Below are 19,613 nucleotides of genomic sequence, written 5' to 3'. Positions count from 1 at the left end.
CAAGGCATAGAATATAAGAGTAAGGAGGTTATGCTGGAACTAAAAAAACATTAGTTCGGCCACAACTCGACTAGTGTGTGCAGTTCTGGTCACCTCATTACAGAAAGGATGTAATTGCACTGGAGAGGAGATTCACAGAGGAGATTTACGAGGATGTTGCCAGGACTGGAAAATTGCAGCTATGAGGAAAGATTGGATAGGCTGGGGTTGTTCTCCTTGGAACAGAGGAAGATGAGGGGAGATTTGATTGAGATGTACAAAATTGTAAGGGGCCTGGATAGAGTAGATGGGGAGGGTCTATTTACATTAGCAGAGAGGTCAGTGACTATGGGGCATAGATTTAAAGTGATTAGTAGAAGGATTAGAGGGGAGATAAGGAAAAAGTTTTCACCCAGAAGGTGGTGGGGGTCTGGAACTCACTGCCTGAAAGGGTGATAGAGGCAGAAAACCTCATCTCATTTAAAAGGTGCCTGAATGTGCACCTGAAATGCCTTAACCTGCAGGGCTACGGATCAAATGCTGGAAAGTGGGTTTAGGCTGGTTGGCTCTTATTTTTCGCCAGCGCAGACACGATGGGCCAAGTGGCCTCTTTCTGTGCCGTAAACTATGATTCGAAGTAGGCCATATGGCCCTTAGAGCCTGCTCCGCCATTCAATATAATCATGGCAAATCTTCTGCCTCAACACTTTCCCGCCTGTTCCCCATATCCCTCGATTCCCTGAGACACCAAAAATCTGTCTACCTCAGCCTCAAATATACTCAACGTTGGAGCAGTCACAACCCTCTGGGATAGACAAATCCAAAAGAATAGAATTAACTGAGCACTCTTTCCATTTAACATTCTACAAAAGAACTTATCTGGTCTTTCATGATACATTATGAAAAAGTACTTTTGATCACTCTTGCTGCTGTTGAGAACTATTTTTTTCCTCTTGGATCTTTTGACACTCATTCTAGTTAGTCTCGACCTGCTTTTATATGATTCACAGTCCTTTTTACTTCATTTAATAAGACCTAATACAGTTTTTAGTTAAGCAACATAGCAAATCACAGGCAACATTTCATACCAATAAATTCACCAGCAAGTGTGTCACCTAACATAATGAAACTTTCTCCACTCCTGCGAAACAAATACCTACTTGTAAAAATATTTTTAAAAAGTGAGATATTTGCCATACTTGTAATGGGTAAACATTAGAGGAACTTTAAAGATGCAAAATATTCAACTTAGAATTAGTTTCTGCTGGTCAAGTTTTATCTCTTATCTTCCACCATCAATACTCATTGCTCTAGCCTTGCATTTCCGACAGTATGTGTGCCAATTCTGCCCAGATATAAAAGTTGAGAAAATTCTTGTTTCAGCCCACCTACCACTCAAATGTATTACCTGTAGTAATGCTGACGGTGCAACAGACTGCAATCCAGGTAGAGATACAGCACCCATAGTCGTCTGGAATCCTGGTAAAGATGTTGTATCCACATTAGATTGTGGACCCGTTGGTGACATCATACTCACACCAGACTGTACACTAGGAATCGAAGTAGTGCCTACAGTGGACTGGAGATCAGAAAATGAGGTAGTACCTATAGTGGATTGAATGCTAGAGAGTGCAGGACTACCGACTACAGACTGGATTCCTGGTAGAGACCCAACACCCAAAGACTGAAGCCCAGGTAAGGAAGCAGCACCCAAAGCAGATTGGAGAACAGGCAGAGAAGAAACAGCAGCCATTGCAGACTCGAGACCAGGTAGAGACGAGGCAGCCCCAGCAGCTTGGAGACTGGGAAGGGATACAGCACTTGTAGTGGGTTGCAATCCAGGCAAAGAGGCAGCCACCACAATAGAATCAAGTCCGGAGAAAGATGTAGAGGACTGCAATCTGGGGAGAGCGACAGCAGCAGGTTGGAGCCCAGGGAGAGAGGAAATTGAATGTTGGAGTCCAGAAGGGGAGGCAGGAACAGTCTGAAGTTCAGAAAGAGATGTAGGAGCAGGGTGGGAGGCAGTAGCAGACTGCAGTCCAGCGAGAGAGGCAGCAACAGCATGCAGTCCAGCGAGAGAGGCAGCAGCTTGCAGCGCAGCTGGAGATGCTGCAGTAGATCGTAGGCCAGCTGGAGATGCTGCAGTAGATCGCAATCCAATTGGAGATGCTGCAGCAGATCGCAAACCAGCAAGAGATACAGCAGGCTGCAGTCCAGTAAGAGATGTTGAATTTCCATTAGGTTGGAGTCCACCTAGAGATGCCGTAGTCTGGAGTCCATGAACAGAGCCAACATCAGTACCAGACTGGAGTCCAGCAACAGGGACAGCAGACTGAAGTCCAGGCATTGTAGCTGCCATCATGCCATTCTGGAGTGCAGACAGAGATGTAGCAGCCCCAGAAGAATGCATTCCTGCCAAAGTTGCTGCAGCTGCAAGAGACTGAAGTCCAGGCAGATTTGCAACAGTCATTCCTGCTTGGAGTGCAGACAGAGATGCTGGAGATAAAGTCTGATTTTGGAAAAACATAGACATTCCTGGGAATGATACAAGACCTGGGAAGGAGTTGCTCATAGATGGAGATGTATTGGAATTGTCACTTGTCTGAAATCCTGAGGATGAACTGAAAAATGATAATTCAAAATTAAACTTAAAATCATAGACCAGTAGAACTGCAAAAATACATTTTAAAGTGATCAAGAATTACTGCAAAGTCCCAACAGTATTAACAATTTCTACTTGGATAGCTTTCTTGTGAGTTGTTACATTCAGAAACAAACACCATTGCACTAACAATAGGGAACATATTTTGGCAATTTAAACACTAAAGAATGCAAAAAAACTGCCACTCCAACAGGACAATTTCAAAATTTATACTTTCTGGATAATTGAAACCCACAACAAATCTTCAAACATTAGGGCCAGGATTTTATCCTGGTGACAGGTGTTGACTCTTCTGTGGGAGACACCCCAAATCTAGTGCCAATTAGACACTAATTAAGTGGACAGCAGCGAACCTTCCACGGGATCAAGAACCCCAGCGATGCAAGTCCCGCCCTCTGAGAGCTGCTGGCCAATCAGAAGCCGCCAGCTCTTTCACTGAGAAGTGCCACCACGGAGGCAGTGGCTGCTGTGCTGGACCCAGGCAGGTCAGGGCGGGAGGGGTCTGGCGGGTGGGGGACACGGAGAGAGGGGCACTGGGGGGGCAGGGGGGAGGGGGTTGGTAGCAGGGGCAGGGGGCAGCTCTCAGCAATGCCAGGTCCCACATTCCTTTAAATGAGGGACCCCACCCCGAAGCCAGAAAGCAGTCCATACAGTTTCACATGCCGTGCTTCCCGAGCAGCAGGAGGTCGCCCACCACCAGGCTGATTGCCCAGTTAAGGGTTCCCCCAGCCATCATCCCACCCGATTATATGCTCCCCTCGCCTCCAAACCTGCCACGGAGGTCGGGGTGGGGGGGGGGGGGGGAGCATAAAACACCATTGAAAAACAAAAACACAGCCTGAAAGACCAATCCGTGGCCCACTCAGGAAGTTAAGGATAGTATTAGATTAAAAGAGGTGACCAATGTTGCAAAAAAAAAAAGAGTAGCATGTCTGAGGATTGGGAGTGTTTTAGAAACCAGCAAAGGGCCACCAAAAATTTGATAAAAAAGGAAAAAAAAAAAGAATGAGAGTAAACTAGCCAGTAATATAAAAACAGATTGTAAGAGCTTTTATAGGTATATCAAAAGGAAGAGAGTAGCTAAAGTAAACGTCGGTCCTTAGAAGAGAGAAGAATTATCATGGGGAGAGGAAATGGCAGAGGAATTGAATAAATATTTTATGTCTGTCTTCACAGTAGAAGACACAGGCTTCATACAAGAAACAGACAGTAACCTAGGGGCTAAAAAAATAAGGAAATTAATATCAGAGAAAACGTATTGGAGAAACTTAAGCGACTAAAATCCAACAAATCCCCAAGACCTGATAGCTTACACCCTAGGGTCCGAAAAGAGATAGCTGCAGAGATAGTGAATGCGCCAGCTATGATTTTCCAAATTCCTTAGATTCGGGTACGGTCCCATTAGATTGGAAGTTGGCAAATGTTTCCCTCCTTTCTTGAAAAGTAGTGTAAGAGAAACCAGTGAACTACAGGCCAGTTAGCCTATCAGTCATTGGGAAAATGCTGGTACCTATTATTAAGGAAGTCTCAACATTGCACTTAGAAAAGTACAATATGATTAGAACAAGGCAACCTGGTTTTACTAAAGGGAAATCCTGCTTGACAAATTTATTCGAGTATTTTTGAGGATACAAGTAGTAGGGTAGATAAAAGGGAACCAGTACATGTCGTATGCCTGGATTTCCAAAAGGCATTCAATAAGGTACCACATAGAAGGTTCATTGGAAAGATAAGGGCTCATTGAGTTGGGGGTAATATATTAGTATGAATAGAGGATTGGTTAACAGACAGGAAGCAAAGAGTGGGCATAAACTGTAGAGGTATACAAAGGAAACCCGACGCGAGCCCGAATTCTGGACCCGGAAGTCTGACCCGACCCCGACACGTCGTTGGGAGGCAGGCCTTTACATCAGTACATGGGTAAAGGCCTGCTACCCGACCTGACCCCGACAGCAGGTGTTGGGTTCGGGTTTCCTTTGCACACCTCTAATAAACGGGGCATTTTCAAGTTGGCAGGCAGTGAATAATAGAGTGCCATAAGGATCAGTGCGGGGGCCTCAGCTACTTACAATCTATATTAATGACTTAGATGAAAAGACAGATAAACCAGTGAACTACAGGCCAGTTAGCCTAGTATCAGTCATTGTGAAAATGCTGGAATCTGGAAATATCCAATTTTGCTGATGATACAAAGGAAAGGTAAGCTGTGGGGAGGACAAAGAGAGGCTGCAAAGAGATATAGACAGGTAACAAGATGGCAGATGGAGTATAAGGTAGGGAAGTGTGAAGTTATGCACTTTGGTCACAAGAATAGAAAAGCAGAATATTTTTTTTAAAAGGTGTGCAACTTGTAAGCGTTGACGTTCAGAGAGACTTGTGCATGCTTGTACAAGGAACACAAAGTTAGCATGCAGGTACAGCAAACAATTAGGAAGGCAAATGGCAAAGGGATTGGAGTACAGGAATAAAGAAGTTTTGCTACATTATACAGGGTTTTGGTGAGACCACATCGGGAGTACTGTGTGCAGTTTTGGTTTCCACATTTAAGAAAGGATATACTTGCATTGGAGGCAGTACAGCGAAGGTTCACTAAATTGGTCCCTGGGATTAGGGGATTGTCTTATGATGAGAGGCTGAGTAAATTGGGCCTATATTCTTCAGAGTTTAGAAGAATGACAGGTGATCTCATCGAAACATACAAGATTCTGAAGGGGCTGAATTGGGTAGACACTGAGGGATTGTTTCCGCTGGTTGGGGAATCTAAAACACGGGGGCACAGACAGGATAAGGGGCTGATCATTTAGGACTGAGATAAGGAAAATTACTTCACTCAAAAGGTTTTGTGAATCTTTGGAATTCTCTACCTCAAAGGGTTGTGGATGCTCCATTATTGAATACATTCAACATGGGATAGACAGATTTTTGGTCTTTCAGGGAATCAGGGATATGGCGAGTGGGCAAGAAAGTGGTGCTAAAGTCTAAGATCAGCCAAGAAATGTATTCAATGGCAGAGCAGGCTCGAAGGGCCATATGGTCCACTCCTGCTCTTATTTCTTGTGTTCTCCCCTAGGGCTCTGGAGATAGAAAGATTTGAGATTTCTTATTAAGGTAAAGGACATATTTTGTAGCAGTTTAGCCTATCTGCTTCTTGCCACTGTAATATGTTATGAAGGGTTTTGATGGAGTAGACAGGTATGAAGTGTTTCCACTGGCAGGAGGGTCAGTAACCAGAGGGTGCAGATTTAATCTAATTGGCAAAACGGTAAGGGAGATGATGAGGAAAAAAAATTAGGCAGCGAGTTATGATGATCTGGAATGCACTGCCTGAAAGGATCATGGAAGCAGGTTCATTAGTAACTTTCAAAAAGGAATCAGATACAATCATGAAAAGGAAAAATTCATGTCTGGGGTCAACTATGTTATAAACAATGGAACTAAACATAGACAAGTTGAATGAAGAATGAGATTATGAATTGCAAATATAAATTAAGTACCATCAATCCACGGTGCCTCCTACTTCATTGATTTAAAAAAAAAAATTCTACTGAACCAAGTTTTTGGGACCTTCTGCTCCTTCCAGAATACCAAGACCACTGTCTTCTTATTTCAGGTGTTTTTGCTTTAAGTTCACCTGAACAAGCAGACATGACCTTAATTTAACATCTCATCTGTAGTCTGACATTCCAGATAATGCAGCACTCCTTCAGTACTACACTAGATATGGCTGTTAGGTCTCGGTGTGGGCTGAAATTCATCATCTTCTGAATCAAGTCACACTTAATTTTGTGGCATAAAATTATTTTTATGAGCAGTTAATTTTTTCTGCAAATTATAGTAGATTTCAATAAAAAAAATGAAAACCTTTAGTTAAGATACACAAAGTTCATAGAAGTGATGCTATCATCTTCATTAATTGATTACATAAGAAATCCTACAGTATCAGGTTTAGCAATTTAATTGAAATACACACAAATTGTGCTTTTAGAATCATAGAAAGTTTAAGGCACAGAAAGAGGCCACTTGGCCCATAGTGTCTGTGCCGGCCAAAAAACAATCCATCTATTCAAATCCCACCTTCCAGCATTTGGTCTGTTTTACACATTTCACAATGCGCTGTCTGCACTGACAAAAACAATGGACTCACCCAGTTTGTGGCATCATACCAGGGCTGCAGTTTGTGTTGCTATAGCTGGATGTTAACCCTGTGACGGCTGAACTATGAGTAGGTGTGCCAGCATTTCCTGGCATTACTTCACCATGAGCCTGGGACATCTGTGGTACTGCTGATATCACCGTTGTAGTATTCTGACATTCAGAATATGGCGGTGGGGCAGAAGTGCCAGTTGACGGAGGAACACCTGCAAAAACTGGAGGTATTGGGGTGGACGTGCCAAGCCTTGGAAAGACTTGAGTTACTGGTGCTGAAGCAAAAGCTAGCTGATTTGCAGGCGATTGTACAAGTGTAGGTGCTGCTACAGGTGTTGCAGGAGCTGATGGGTAAGTACCATGTGGCGAGAATGCAGCTGTATGCAAGTTGGCAGATGAGTTGTAGCTCAGTTGGCTGGCTGGTCTGGAAAAAGCTGGAAGAAAAAAATATTCTTGCCCTTTAAAAATGTGTTGTATTACATACAATAAATATTTGTAATACAAAACAATTTCATTTAAAGCTCCTCACCCCCATCTTGAATTTTAAATTCAGATACAGTCCAAAGAATGCATAAATATAGATTAAAAAAATCAAAAATCTTGACCTGCCTATACTACAAATTGCTTCAATGACAGGCTTTTAAACAGCTGCCAAGCTGTTCCCTTGAATTTTTTTCACTTTTGCATACTCCGAAGCAACAGCAGGCGATACATCATACCTCCTAACAAGCAGTTCATAGTTGCTGGTCACAGGTACCTTCTTACCCAGGCATCTCAATTTTATATAATGCACTTCAATTTTAACTAATGCCCCCTGCAGAACAGACAGCAGCACAAAAGAGGCCTGCATTTTTTACTGTTGGCATGGATTCCCCAAAGTTCGGCATATTACTAACAGCATACCTGAAACATAGAGGCCCCACCCTTTTATTTCAGATGTGGCATTAAATCAAGGCCCTAGTTGCCTGTTCAGGTTGACATAAAACATTCCATGGCAAATTTGAAAAGCTATTCTTCCAGCCTCCTCAACCAAACACATTATCAAATCATTTTCATAATTTGTTGCTTTTGGGGAATTACTGTGTACAACTTGAGTTGGAGCTGCACTCTTAATAACAGTGACTAGACTTTAAATGCAACCCTTTAGTTAAGTGCTTTGGAACATCTTAAAGGCACTATATAATTGCAAATTCTTTCTTTCATGAACAAAAAGGGCTTCATGAAAGAATGTACAGCTAGCGTGTAAACATATACGCAAAATCATGCACACCCATGCTCTCAATCCTGGCAGCTGCCATGACTCAATCTTTTTACACCAATCTATGAATGCCACCATTATTTGAAAGGCCAAGAAATCAGATGTATCTACGAGGGACCAAGCTTATCTACTACAACCATAGCTGCTTATTCCATTTAGAAGTCCAAGGGGTGCCACTGTATAGGTGGAACAGACCATGCCACGGAATAAGCTAAAGAAGTCAGTCCGCGTGATCCAGTGCCATAAGTGGACAACGACTGACCAACCAAGGCAGGGACTAACAGGGGATTACTTGCAGATAAGTGCATAAGACAGCCAAAGCACAAGTCATCTGAATATGTGCCCAATACCCTACTCATAAAATAACACTTTGCAAATGAAGATACTTTGTAGAATCTTTCCTCTAGAAATTAAATTAGTTCAGTAAAGTCTACAATACAACAAATAAAACATGGTTTATACATTTTCTTATGCTTTATCTGTTCTTCTGCCTCATTTCTAGTTATCATCTTCTTCCTTTTACCACTAGTATTTAAGTCACATTCATCTGCATAGGTCAAACTACTTATTTCTATTTGTTAGAAAAGTTCACAGAATTTCAGCCAACCCCTACTGAATGGATTACCTTATATGGTAAGAGAACAATATATTATAATATTCAGTGGCAGTGCTTCAGAAATAAATATCAGTGGTCAACACTACAGAATGATCAAACTGCCTTTACACCTGACAGTCCAATTACAACATATAGTTTTACAACACAATTATAAACAATGAAGATGTTCTTTAACAATCTAAAGTAAATTAAATCTGTTCAGACCTTGTTGAGGAGCATAAGCGGCTGGTGCTACAACTGGAGCTATGAAACTGCCCATTGGGACGAGGCCAGCAGTGTTATAAGCACCTATAAGAAATAAAAACATAGATTGGAGTCCACCATAAGCGTCTCATTTTCCATGTTCCTATGCAATTATGTTTTTTCCTTAATGTGTTCCAATACAGAAGCTACTTTATCAGAAAATTGTGTTGATTACTTTTTTATAAATGTATTTCTGATTTACAATAAGCACAAAGTTATTGTATTCACCAGACATCTCATCACTTTCCACTGACTGCACTTCTAATATCATTATCATACTCTGATTTAGTAGACAGAAGTCATCAATCTTTTGCCATGAACCTAGGTTGACGACTTGTTAGCTCATAAAGCTGTGAAGTAGCAAACTATGGGGTGGAATTTTCAGTGTATTTGTGCCCAGAGACATGCGTTATCGGGGCGTTAAGCAAACATCTGGTGTAACAGATTGGGCAAACTTGGATGCAAGTGTATTATACTATTAATTACACTAATGCCCAAACTTGATCAATCTTTTACATCTGTCTATTGATCCTTGTATCCAAACACATCTTCGATCAGAATAATGGCTCTGTCCCAAGCTTAAAAGCCACAGGCATAACTTTCCTGCAATTACACTGGTGCAAAATGGATGTAAAGTTAAGCCCAATACTTTAGGCACAGCAGGAAACAGTCATTTTTCTGGTGTTAACTGTAAATTATTTTTTTTTTCTTTTAAGAGCTTTCTTTAAAAAAAGATTTATCCGCACTGAAACATGCAATATATTTTTTGTTTCTTCAGTACGAGTCACATAAAATGCTTCCATAGAACCATAGAAAAATTATGGCACAGAAGGAGGCCATTCAGCCAGTCATGTCCGTGCATGCCGAAAAAACTAGCCGCCCAATCTAATCCCACCTTCCAGCACCTGGTCCATAGCCTTGCTGGTTACAGCACTTCAGGTTCATGTCCAGGTACCTTTTAAATGAATTGAGGGTTTCTACCTCCACCACCATTCCTGACAGTGAATTCCAGACACCCACGCCCTCTGGGTGAAAACAGTTTTCCTCATCTCCCCTCTAATCCTTCTACCAATCACCTTAAATTTGTGCCCCCTGGTAATTAACCTCTCTGCTAGGGGAAACAGGTCCTTCCTATTTACTCTATCTAGGCCCCTCATAATTTTGTACACCTCTATTAAGTCACCCCTCAGCCTCCTCTGTTCTAAGGAAAACAACCCTAGCCTATCCGATCTTTCCTCATAGCTGCAACTTTAGAACCCTGGCAACATTCTTGTAATTCTCCTCTGTACTCTCTCCAGAGAAATTATGTCCTTTCTGTAATGTGGTGACCAGAACAGTACACAATACTCCAACTGTGGCCTAACCAGCGTTTTATACAGTTCCAGCATTACATCCCTACTTTTGAATTCTATACCTCGGCCAATAAAGGAAAGCATTCCATATGCCTTCTTCATCACTCTATCTACATGTCCTGCCACCTTCAGGGACCTATGGACATGCACTCCAAAATAAACAGTGCCCGAACAGGTTTGCATGTTCTTTAACATGCTGTGTCTAATGGACATGCATGACAGTTAGATGGCTTGCAAGTTTAATTTTCATACGTAACAGAGGGACATAGCGCAAGTTCTACACTTTACTTGAGACTCAAAAATGGGCACACAAATAGCATAATTTTGGGTGCAACTTCCAAATTATGCCCCACAGGAAATTCCACTCTTGTATAATGTGAGGGGATTAGTTGCAATCTAATTGAACCAGTGCAATTCAACCTACAGCTATTAGAGTGAAACAAGTATACTGACTGCTACATTACTAGCCAACTGCACAAAATTTTGAGGTACTATTACAGAAGGCAGTGCAATAGGTTACATGTCTTGTTGCCTCTAGGACGTTTTGCTGAACACAACTCAGAAAAAGTGGAAGTAATTCCACAGTAAATGAATTTGACCAATTTCAACTCATTTCTCAGCAGACAAATGTTTACTGACCGTAATGCAGCAATAACTTGTTTTACTCTTAAAGAACACAAGCTTAGCTATCATGGGAAATAAAAATATCATACCAAGGCAGCATGCTAAACCAATGAAGAGATCTTTGACTTCTCCCACTTTTTATAACTGACCTATAATTGCAAGATACTGAGAGTGGAATATGTACCATTCTCAGCTCAACATTCTTCACCTTCCAGTACAAAGTTCAAACTGGCTGTCGATTAACAAAATAGAACATCCTGTTTACATAATAAACATCTCCGCTATACTAGACCCTTCCCCAAGAAAAACACTGACCATGTACGAGCTGCTAACATTTCTAATACCAATATCTTGATTCACTGGACAGCGGTCACAATTTTTGGTGACAAAGCATGTACCACAGCTTACAAGCTTTGACAGCAATACACTTTTCACAATACACATACACTTTTCTGTTGCATCATGACCGCATAGGTATTGATGCCAGTGAAAACAATTTGAGAAAAATGTGAATAAAAGTCTTACTTGGTGCAATAGTTGCATGTGGTTGGCAGGGAGGTATAGGGTAAGGAACAGGCTTATGAGGGTTGTATGTTGCTGGAGCCTAGATGAAAGGAAAATTCAAACACAAATATGTAGAATTCACAATTAATTTCTTTGAATAAAAAATTCAAAAATAATTTCAATGTATCCATTCACAAGTATAAAATTATACTGGACAATAATTAAGTGCAAAATATAAAATGAATACATAATTTCAATGAATCACTCAAAAGGAAGTTGAAGCATAAATAACAATATCAACACTTAATAGGTCCGTTGGCAAGTTAGCATATGCAGTTGGAATCTGGGGATTACCAGTGCGTGCAGTTGGTCGACACAACTACTTCCTGATCTGATGCAGTTTTAAGCATCAATCTAAAAACATCAGGGGTTCTGCCACTCATCCACTGTAACTTCAGTAAAAAAAAAAAAGTGTCAACTATGTTCATGCCGTTTTTCAAGCGTTTTCACATCTTTTGCGAAAAACGTGAAAAGCCACATTGAAATTCACCCTAAAGGTTTAGACTAGAAAATCTAAGATGCAAGGGGCAGGGGAGACTCAAGGGGCGAGGCAGGAAAATATGAATAAAATAATGAATTTTGTTAGTGTGAATTAGTTGGCAGTAATCTCGCCTTTGAGTCACAGAACTGGCAGGTTCAAGCCCTACTACGGTCATCAACACAGAATCCTTGTTGACACTTACCAGAGTTACCATCTTTCACATGAATTAACCAGAGGTTTGGTCTATCTCTTCAGCTGAATGGAAAAAGTGTTGTGGGAGTTTGCACAAGGAGTTATCCTAGCAGCCTGATCAAAGCCCTCCCACAAACACCACCAAAGAATGATTTGGTGATTAAGTTGCTGTTTTATGCAATTTTGCTGACTGCCACATTTGCCTATCTTAAAAGTTACTGTATTTCAGAAGCTTTACCAACCATGGCTCAGTAGGTACTTGAATTTTTTTTTTAGAATTAGAATATTACAGCGCAGTACAGGCCCTTCGGCCCTCGATGTTGCGCCGATCATCTGACCTACACTATTCCATTTACATCCATATGTCTATCCAATGACCACTTAAATGCCCTTAAAGTTGGCGAGTCTACTACTGTTGCAGGCAGGGCGTTCCACGCCCCTACTACTCTCTGCGTAAAGAAACTACCTCTGACATCTGTCCTATATCTTTCACCCCTCAACTTAAAGCTATGTCCCCTCGTGTTTGCCATCCTCATCCGAGGAAAAAGACTCTCACTATCCACCCTATCTAACCCTCTGATTATCTTGTATGTCTCTATTAAGTCACCTCTCCTCCTCCTTCTCTCTAACAAAAACAACCCCAAGTCCCTCAGCCTTTCCTCGTAAGACCTTCCTTCCATACCAGGCAACATCCTAGTAAATCTCCTCTGCACCCTTTCCAAAGCTTCGACATCCTTCCTATAATGCGGTGACCAGAACTGCACGCAATACTCCAGGTGCGGCCTCACCAGAGTTTTGTACAGCTGCATCATGACCCCGTGGCTCTGAAACTCGATCCCCCTACTAATAAAGGCTAACACACCATATGCCTTCTTAACAGCCCTATTAACCTGGGTAGCAACTTTCAGGGATTTATGTACCTGGATACCAAGATCTCTCTGCTCATCTACACTACCAAGAATCTTCCCATTAGCCCAGTACTCTGCATTGCTGTTACTCCTTCCAAAGTGAATCACCTCACACTTCTCCGCATTAAACTCCATTTGCCATCTCTCAGCCCAGCTCTGCAGCCTATCTATGTCCCTCTGTACCCTACAACACCCTTCGACACTATCCACAACTCCACCGACCTTCGTGTCATCCGCAAATTTACTAACCCACCCTTCTACACCCTCATCCAGGTCGTTTATAAAAATGACAAACAGCAGTGGCCCCAAAACAGAACCTTGCGGTACACCACTAGTAACTAAACTCCAGGATGAACATTTGCCATCAACCACCACCCTCTGTCTTCTTTCAGCTAGCCAATTTCTGATCCAAAGCTCTAAATCACCTTCAACCCCATACTTGCGTATTTTCTGCAATAGCCTACCGTGGGGAACCTTATCAAATGCCTTACTGAAATCCATATACACCACATCCACGGCTTTACCCTCATCCACCTGTTTGGTCACCTTCTCGAAAAACTCAATAAGGTTTGTGAGGCACGACCTACCTTTCACAAAACCGTGCTGACTATCGCAAATGAACTTATTCTTTTCAAGATGATTATAAATCCAGTCTCTTATAACCTTTTCCAACATTTTACCCACAACCGAAGTAAGGCTCACAGGTCTATAATTACCAGGGCTGTCTCTACTCCCCTTCTTGAACAAGGGGACAACATTTGCTATCCTCCAGTCCTCCGGCACTACTCCTGTCGACAATGACGACTTAAAGATCAACAACAACGGCTCTGCAATCTCCTCCCTGGCTTCCCAGAGAATCCTAGGATAAATCCCATCTGGCCCAGGGGACTTATCTATTTTCACTCTTTCCAAAATTGCTAACACCTCCTCCTTGTGAATCTCAATCCCATTTAGCCTAGTAGGCTGTATCTCAGTAATCTCCTCGGCAACATTTTCTTTCTCTACTGTAAATACTGACGAAAAATATTCATTTAACGCTTCCCCTATCTCCTCTGATTCCGCACACAACTTCCCACTACTATCCTTGATTGGCCCTGTTCTAACTCTTATCATTCGTTTATTCCTGATATACCTATAGAAAGCCTTAGGGTTTTCTTTGATCCTATCCGCCAATGACTTCTCGTGTCCTCTCCTTGCTCTTCTTAGCCCTCCCTTTAGATCCTTCCTGGCTAGCTTGTAACTCTCAAGCGCCCTAACTGAGCCTTCACGTCTCATCCCAACATAAGCCGCCCTCTTCCTCTTGACAAGCGCTTCAACTTCTTGAGTAAACCACGGCTCCCTTGCTCGACAACTTCCTCCCTGCCTGACAGGTACATACTTATCAAGGACACGCATTAGCTGCTCCTTGAATAAGCTCCACATTTCGTTTGTGCCCATCCCCTGCAGTTTCCTTCCCCATCCTACACATCCTAAATCTTGCCTAATCGCGTCATAATTTCCTTTCCCCCAGCTATAATTCTTGCCCTGCGGTATATACCTGTCCCTGCCCATCGCTAAGGTAAACCTAACCGAATTGTGATCACTATCGCCAAAGTGCTCACCTACATCTAAATCGAACACCTGGCCGGGTTCATTACCCAGTACCAAATCCAATGTGGCATCGCCCCTGGTTGGCCTGTCCACATACTGTGTCAGAAAACCCTCATGCACACACTGGACAAAAACAGACCCATCTAAAGTACTCAAACTATAGTATTTCCAGTCAATATTTGGAAAGTTAAAGTCCCCCATAACCACTACCCTGTTACTCTCGCTCCTGTCGAGAATCATCTTCGCTGCTGAGTCACAAGGTTCTGGCTTCAAGTCCCACTCTGGGGCTTAAGCACAAAAATCAAGGCTGATACTCCAGTACTGAGGGAGTGCTGCACTGTCAGATTTGCCATATTTCTGATGAGAAATCAAACAGAGGCCCCATCTATCTGCCTGCTCAGGTGGATATAAAAGATCCTATGGCACTATTTCAAAGAAGAGGAGTGATTTATCCCACAATCAGCATCCCAAAAGAACAGAGTATCTGGCTTTTACCACATTGTCGCTTGCGGGAGTTGGCTGTGAGCTAATTGGTTGCCATATTTTCTATATTACAACAGTAACTACACTTCAAAAGTACTTCATTGAGTGTACAGCACTTTGAGAGGTCCAGTGGTCAAGAAAAGTGCATATAAAAGCAAATCTTCCTTTTTTTTTTTAAATCAACTTGCTGTGAAGCAATTTGAGTTGTTCTAAGGACATGATTCAAGCTTTTTCATTTGAATGAAACATACCAGGTTTTCATAAGTCTCCTATGAGCCAACTGCAAAAAATGTTAAGTTGCGGCCTGGTAACAGATTACCTTATTGGCCAAGGAATGTTGTGGGGCACAACAGAAATAAATAACTTCGATATTAGGAATAGAAGCAATTTAAAGGTCTAAAGTGCTTAGAGTACCATCTTGCCTTGTGTATAGACTAGACTTTTTTTCATAATCAGCTTCCAAATTGATCCAAACAGCTGACTGCCATGCAAATGAATGCAGATGGCCTACAGCATACATAGGCCAATGCTGCTCACAATTTAATACAAAGATCTAAACTGAACAGATACATTCTCACAAAAAGTCAGATACAATTTAAAAATCACCTCTTTACACTTGAGTCACACCCTTAGCTATACACCAAAATCTTTCATAATATAAAAGCACTTTACTTTCTTCACCATGTACTCACACTGAACTGACAGATTTATCAATCTATCCCACAAAGCTGCCAGATCTCTTTCTGACTCTGTTCACATAAAGCCATTGCCATTTAAAATATAATCTGCACTTTTGGTTCTTCTACCTTATGATTTTACACTATCCATGCTAAATCCCATCTGCCATCTCTCTGCACATTGAGCTTGCCTGGCCTGACTTCTTTGGATTATCGTGTATTGCTTAGAACGGTTGGTCACCACACTCATTTTTCAAGGTAAATCAGAGCAAGGACAGAAGGATTAAGCAGTGTAATGCACAACGTATTATACAGCTTCATCATAGCAGCAGAAGTCACAAAGTCTAACTGTTTTTAAGTAAACTTTGGATGAGCTCATAATTATTTAGATGCAGGTCAAAACCCAAGCTTTGTTTATTTTTAAAGTGTAAAGTCAATTGAGAGGTTGCAGGCATTCTGACTCCAGTATTTTCTGTTCCTGCAGTTTCGCTGCACATTTAAAATTATTGCCTTTGTTTTTACTTTTTTTAAATGAAGTTTGAAATAGAACATATGATAGGAAATAGAGACTGCGATATGATCAAACATGCACACTAACTTGAAGCTTACCAATATAGATACATATCTTTTGATCCTTTTTATCATATATTGATTGACAGGCAGACAAATATAAAACAGTGGATAATGTCATTATTTAAGAAGTATAATTCTTGACCTTATAAATCAATGTTATGTCAGTATTTTAGCCTTCATACTTACTGGTTTAGAAGGTCCAAGAATACAGGTCGCTATCCCTCGGCCAACACTGTAACCATCTTCATTTTCTTTCTTAACAGAAAGAGCCTGGCCAAAGAAAACCACAATCAACTCTTCAGATAGCAAATTTGTATTTGGCTAACATGGGATTCTGTTTTACATGTCTTATTATTCATATATGTACTATTCTAGATCTAATGTTTAGAGCTCGAGGCTCACCGATATAGATGTATGTTCTTTGATCCTACAATGACAATGTAAGTAAACCTACTTAAATACATTATCCACTCGCTTTCAGTAATAGAATCATGGAATCTAACAGCACAGATGTCCCAAATCATTTTACTTCTCAGCTTTCTTTTCTCATAAGAGTACAACTTCATGAGAGAAAAGAAGATTGAAAGGTACATTATTACTGTCTACTTGCCTTTACTGTTGAGCCTCAGAATTTTTCCTCTTCCAACATGCTGATGTACTTGCATAGCTAAAGTCCCCAGAATCAAAATATGGTCTTACCTATATCTTATAAAATGGTTAACATAACCTGTTTTGATGTAATCTATAAACAAACTTGTTTTGTAACTTTTGGAGTTCATCAATTTTTCTTTCTTTTTATGAATAAACTGATAAATATTGACACAGATGCAAACCTTTTCCAGATCTCTGCCAATGCCGCACTTAAACTAGCCCTTAAAAATTATGCAAGAGCTACTCAGAGTAAACCTCCTAGTATTTTTCCACCCCTCCCTGTAGGGAAACACCGGACCTGCACTCAGTCCTCACATATTTGTATGAATGAGACTAGAAAACCTCAAATGTGAAGAATCATGGGGCACAAATTCATGTCCTACCACTCTGCTGCAAAACATTCTGTCTCTAATTGTCTTGACAGCATTATCATTAAATAGGAATAAGAACAGCCTCTATGTGTTAATGGATAAATGTATAAATTGCTGGATCTGTCACTCACTCCCAAGTTTACCAGCCTTCCCTTTCCACTGTGCCCAAGCGGTAGCCTCCAACTGTCCTGAAAAGAGGGAAACATTCTAAACTGAAAGTGGTACTGTTACCTTTTACAACCAAGAGAAATCTTGATCAATGTGGTCAAAGTAAAGTTTCCATACTTACTGCTAACAATCCATTTAACACACTGGGTTTTCCTTTAGGATAGGGGTTTCCTGGAATCATTCCACAAGAAGATCTCATGGCAAGAGGAGCCTTACAGCCAGCCTTAGAAGCCTTATATATAACAAGAAAAATCAGGACATCAACAACAGTTCTGAATCCATCTTAGAAGAGTATAATTACTGTTATAATATCTGCAAATTATACCATCCTCAATTTCATGGACAGGTTAGTTGTGGCTTAGAAACCTAAATGTATTTTAAAGCAAAATCAATTAGCTTGTATTGCTTAATCCTATTATAAACAATATAAACAAGGGCATCACTTGAGTATTGCTCACTGTGAGTTAGAGGAAAAGATAAAGTGTGGTGGCTAAAGTAGGACCGGAAGTAAGTGTGATGCTCACAGAAAGTGCATTCTATACACAAGCTTTAGGGATCTATCTATATATTAATATATGGATTTTATATCTATATATTAATAAAATCAGTATGTTCAGTCATGTGCAAGCACTCCCTGTGGATTTTTCAATGTTTATTCTGTCCTCACCTTTTGTATCTGGTAACACCAGCCTGTCACATTTTTTGATGTGACTTTCCCCTTAATAGGACAGTCTGTGATGCGAGAATACCTTAACTGTTTTGGGTCTGCCTGTAGTTCCACAATCTGGCCACCAAGTGTTGCTCAGCTCCAATATGTTGGATTTTTTCAACAGGTTTTTCTCTTAGGCAAATTCATTTAAAATGAATGTTTTACTTGAAAATGTAACATTTTGTGTTTTTCATTCTTTCCTTTAGGTTTTTCTCCAACACCTTTGATGTTTAACTCAAGTACTCAGACTCCAACAAGGTGCTGCTTTTCCTTACAGAACTGCCACAGTCTACCTCCTGTTCCAACTCATACACTGATTTACCCAAAAATCAAGCACCCAAACCACACTATATTTCCCCTGGGACACCCAGCAGCTTTTAGTACCAAGCTCAAGCCCTCTACTAAACTTTGTTGACTCTTGGTTCTAAACTGATGCTTTTCCTCTTTCTTCCTTGCATGTCTGCTTTGCTGTCACTCTCCACTCCCCTAGCAATTTTGCACTACTAGAGCTGCGCTCCAGCCTCAGCCCCCTCCTGATCTTCGCAGCACATCACCACTGGCTGGTACTTTTCCCACTCATGTGGCTACCTCCCTACTTGCTGTCTGCTGTTCTCTTCACCATGATGCTTCAAAGGCAATTAACTAATGCAATTGGTAAGTTCCATTGAAAATTGCTACAAAAATATTCCCATGAGGATTCCGGTGTTAAGATGTCCAGTTACCCATTACAGTTCCCTGGGAGTTTCAATATTAACTTCTGACTTGTCATATTCAGTGTTCTGGAATATGCTGATCTGTTTCCATAGCTTTTGTAGACTCCCCCGATAGTTTGAGTGTTGTATTTGCTATTTCAAGTTTCTTTTTAAATTTAAATAAATTGCCGTTTTGTCATCTTATACTTTTTCCTCTTTACTCGTTTTATTTTTAATCTTATCTATTTCTTTCTCTTTACTGTCATGTTAATTTATTGTATCAATTTCAAATGCAATTGCTCTTCTTCCTTCCTCATTTCAAACTTGTAAACGTTTAAGTTTTAAATCTACCCTTCTCAATTCCTCCTCCCTTTTGTCCCAGGCTCTGCTCCTGCCTCTCGCTTTTCTCCTGCCCCTTTTTCTCTTCCCTCTCCTCCCAAGACTCCACTTCTATAACCCTGGGCATCCCTCCGCTATCAACTCTCATACAACTGCCTGACCGATCTGCCACTAGACCACACTATTCAGCTGATTTATGCAGCACTAGACTCCACTCTGCCATCTTGCTTCCAAGCCAATTTTGTTTCACACTCCTGGCCTTGGCTGTTAATTATGACAAAAACATAATCTGTCCAATTGCACTCCCATTCACTACCCAATTGTTGTGTGACTCT

General features: G+C 41.1%; 1 protein-coding gene across 2 annotated transcripts in view; it reads right to left on the bottom strand.

The window, feature by feature from the left end:
- Window positions 1-19,613, bottom strand: part of proser1 (proline and serine rich 1) — a 39,803-nt gene that overhangs the window by 11,951 nt on the left and 8,239 nt on the right. Inside the window, exons 6-12 of one of the 2 annotated variants that reach the window (XM_068033441.1) lie at window positions 17,660-17,770; window positions 17,502-17,558; window positions 16,535-16,618; window positions 11,406-11,484; window positions 8,866-8,949; window positions 6,786-7,221; window positions 1,388-2,600 (exon numbers count right to left, since the gene is read on the bottom strand). In XM_068033441.1, the coding sequence (XP_067889542.1) occupies window positions 1,388-2,600; window positions 6,786-7,221; window positions 8,866-8,949; window positions 11,406-11,484; window positions 16,535-16,618; window positions 17,502-17,558; window positions 17,660-17,770 (2,064 nt within the window). The remainder of the gene's footprint in view (window positions 1-1,387; window positions 2,601-6,785; window positions 7,222-8,865; window positions 8,950-11,405; window positions 11,485-16,534; window positions 16,619-17,501; window positions 17,559-17,659; window positions 17,771-19,613) is intronic. The other variant, XM_068033442.1, reaches the window with a different exon arrangement.

Source organism: Heterodontus francisci, chromosome 6 (genome assembly GCF_036365525.1).
Source record: "Heterodontus francisci isolate sHetFra1 chromosome 6, sHetFra1.hap1, whole genome shotgun sequence".
Classification (NCBI taxonomy): domain Eukaryota; kingdom Metazoa; phylum Chordata; class Chondrichthyes; order Heterodontiformes; family Heterodontidae; genus Heterodontus; species Heterodontus francisci.
Note: the sequence above shows the minus strand (reverse complement) of the source record. Positions and strands in the feature narration are given on the sequence as shown.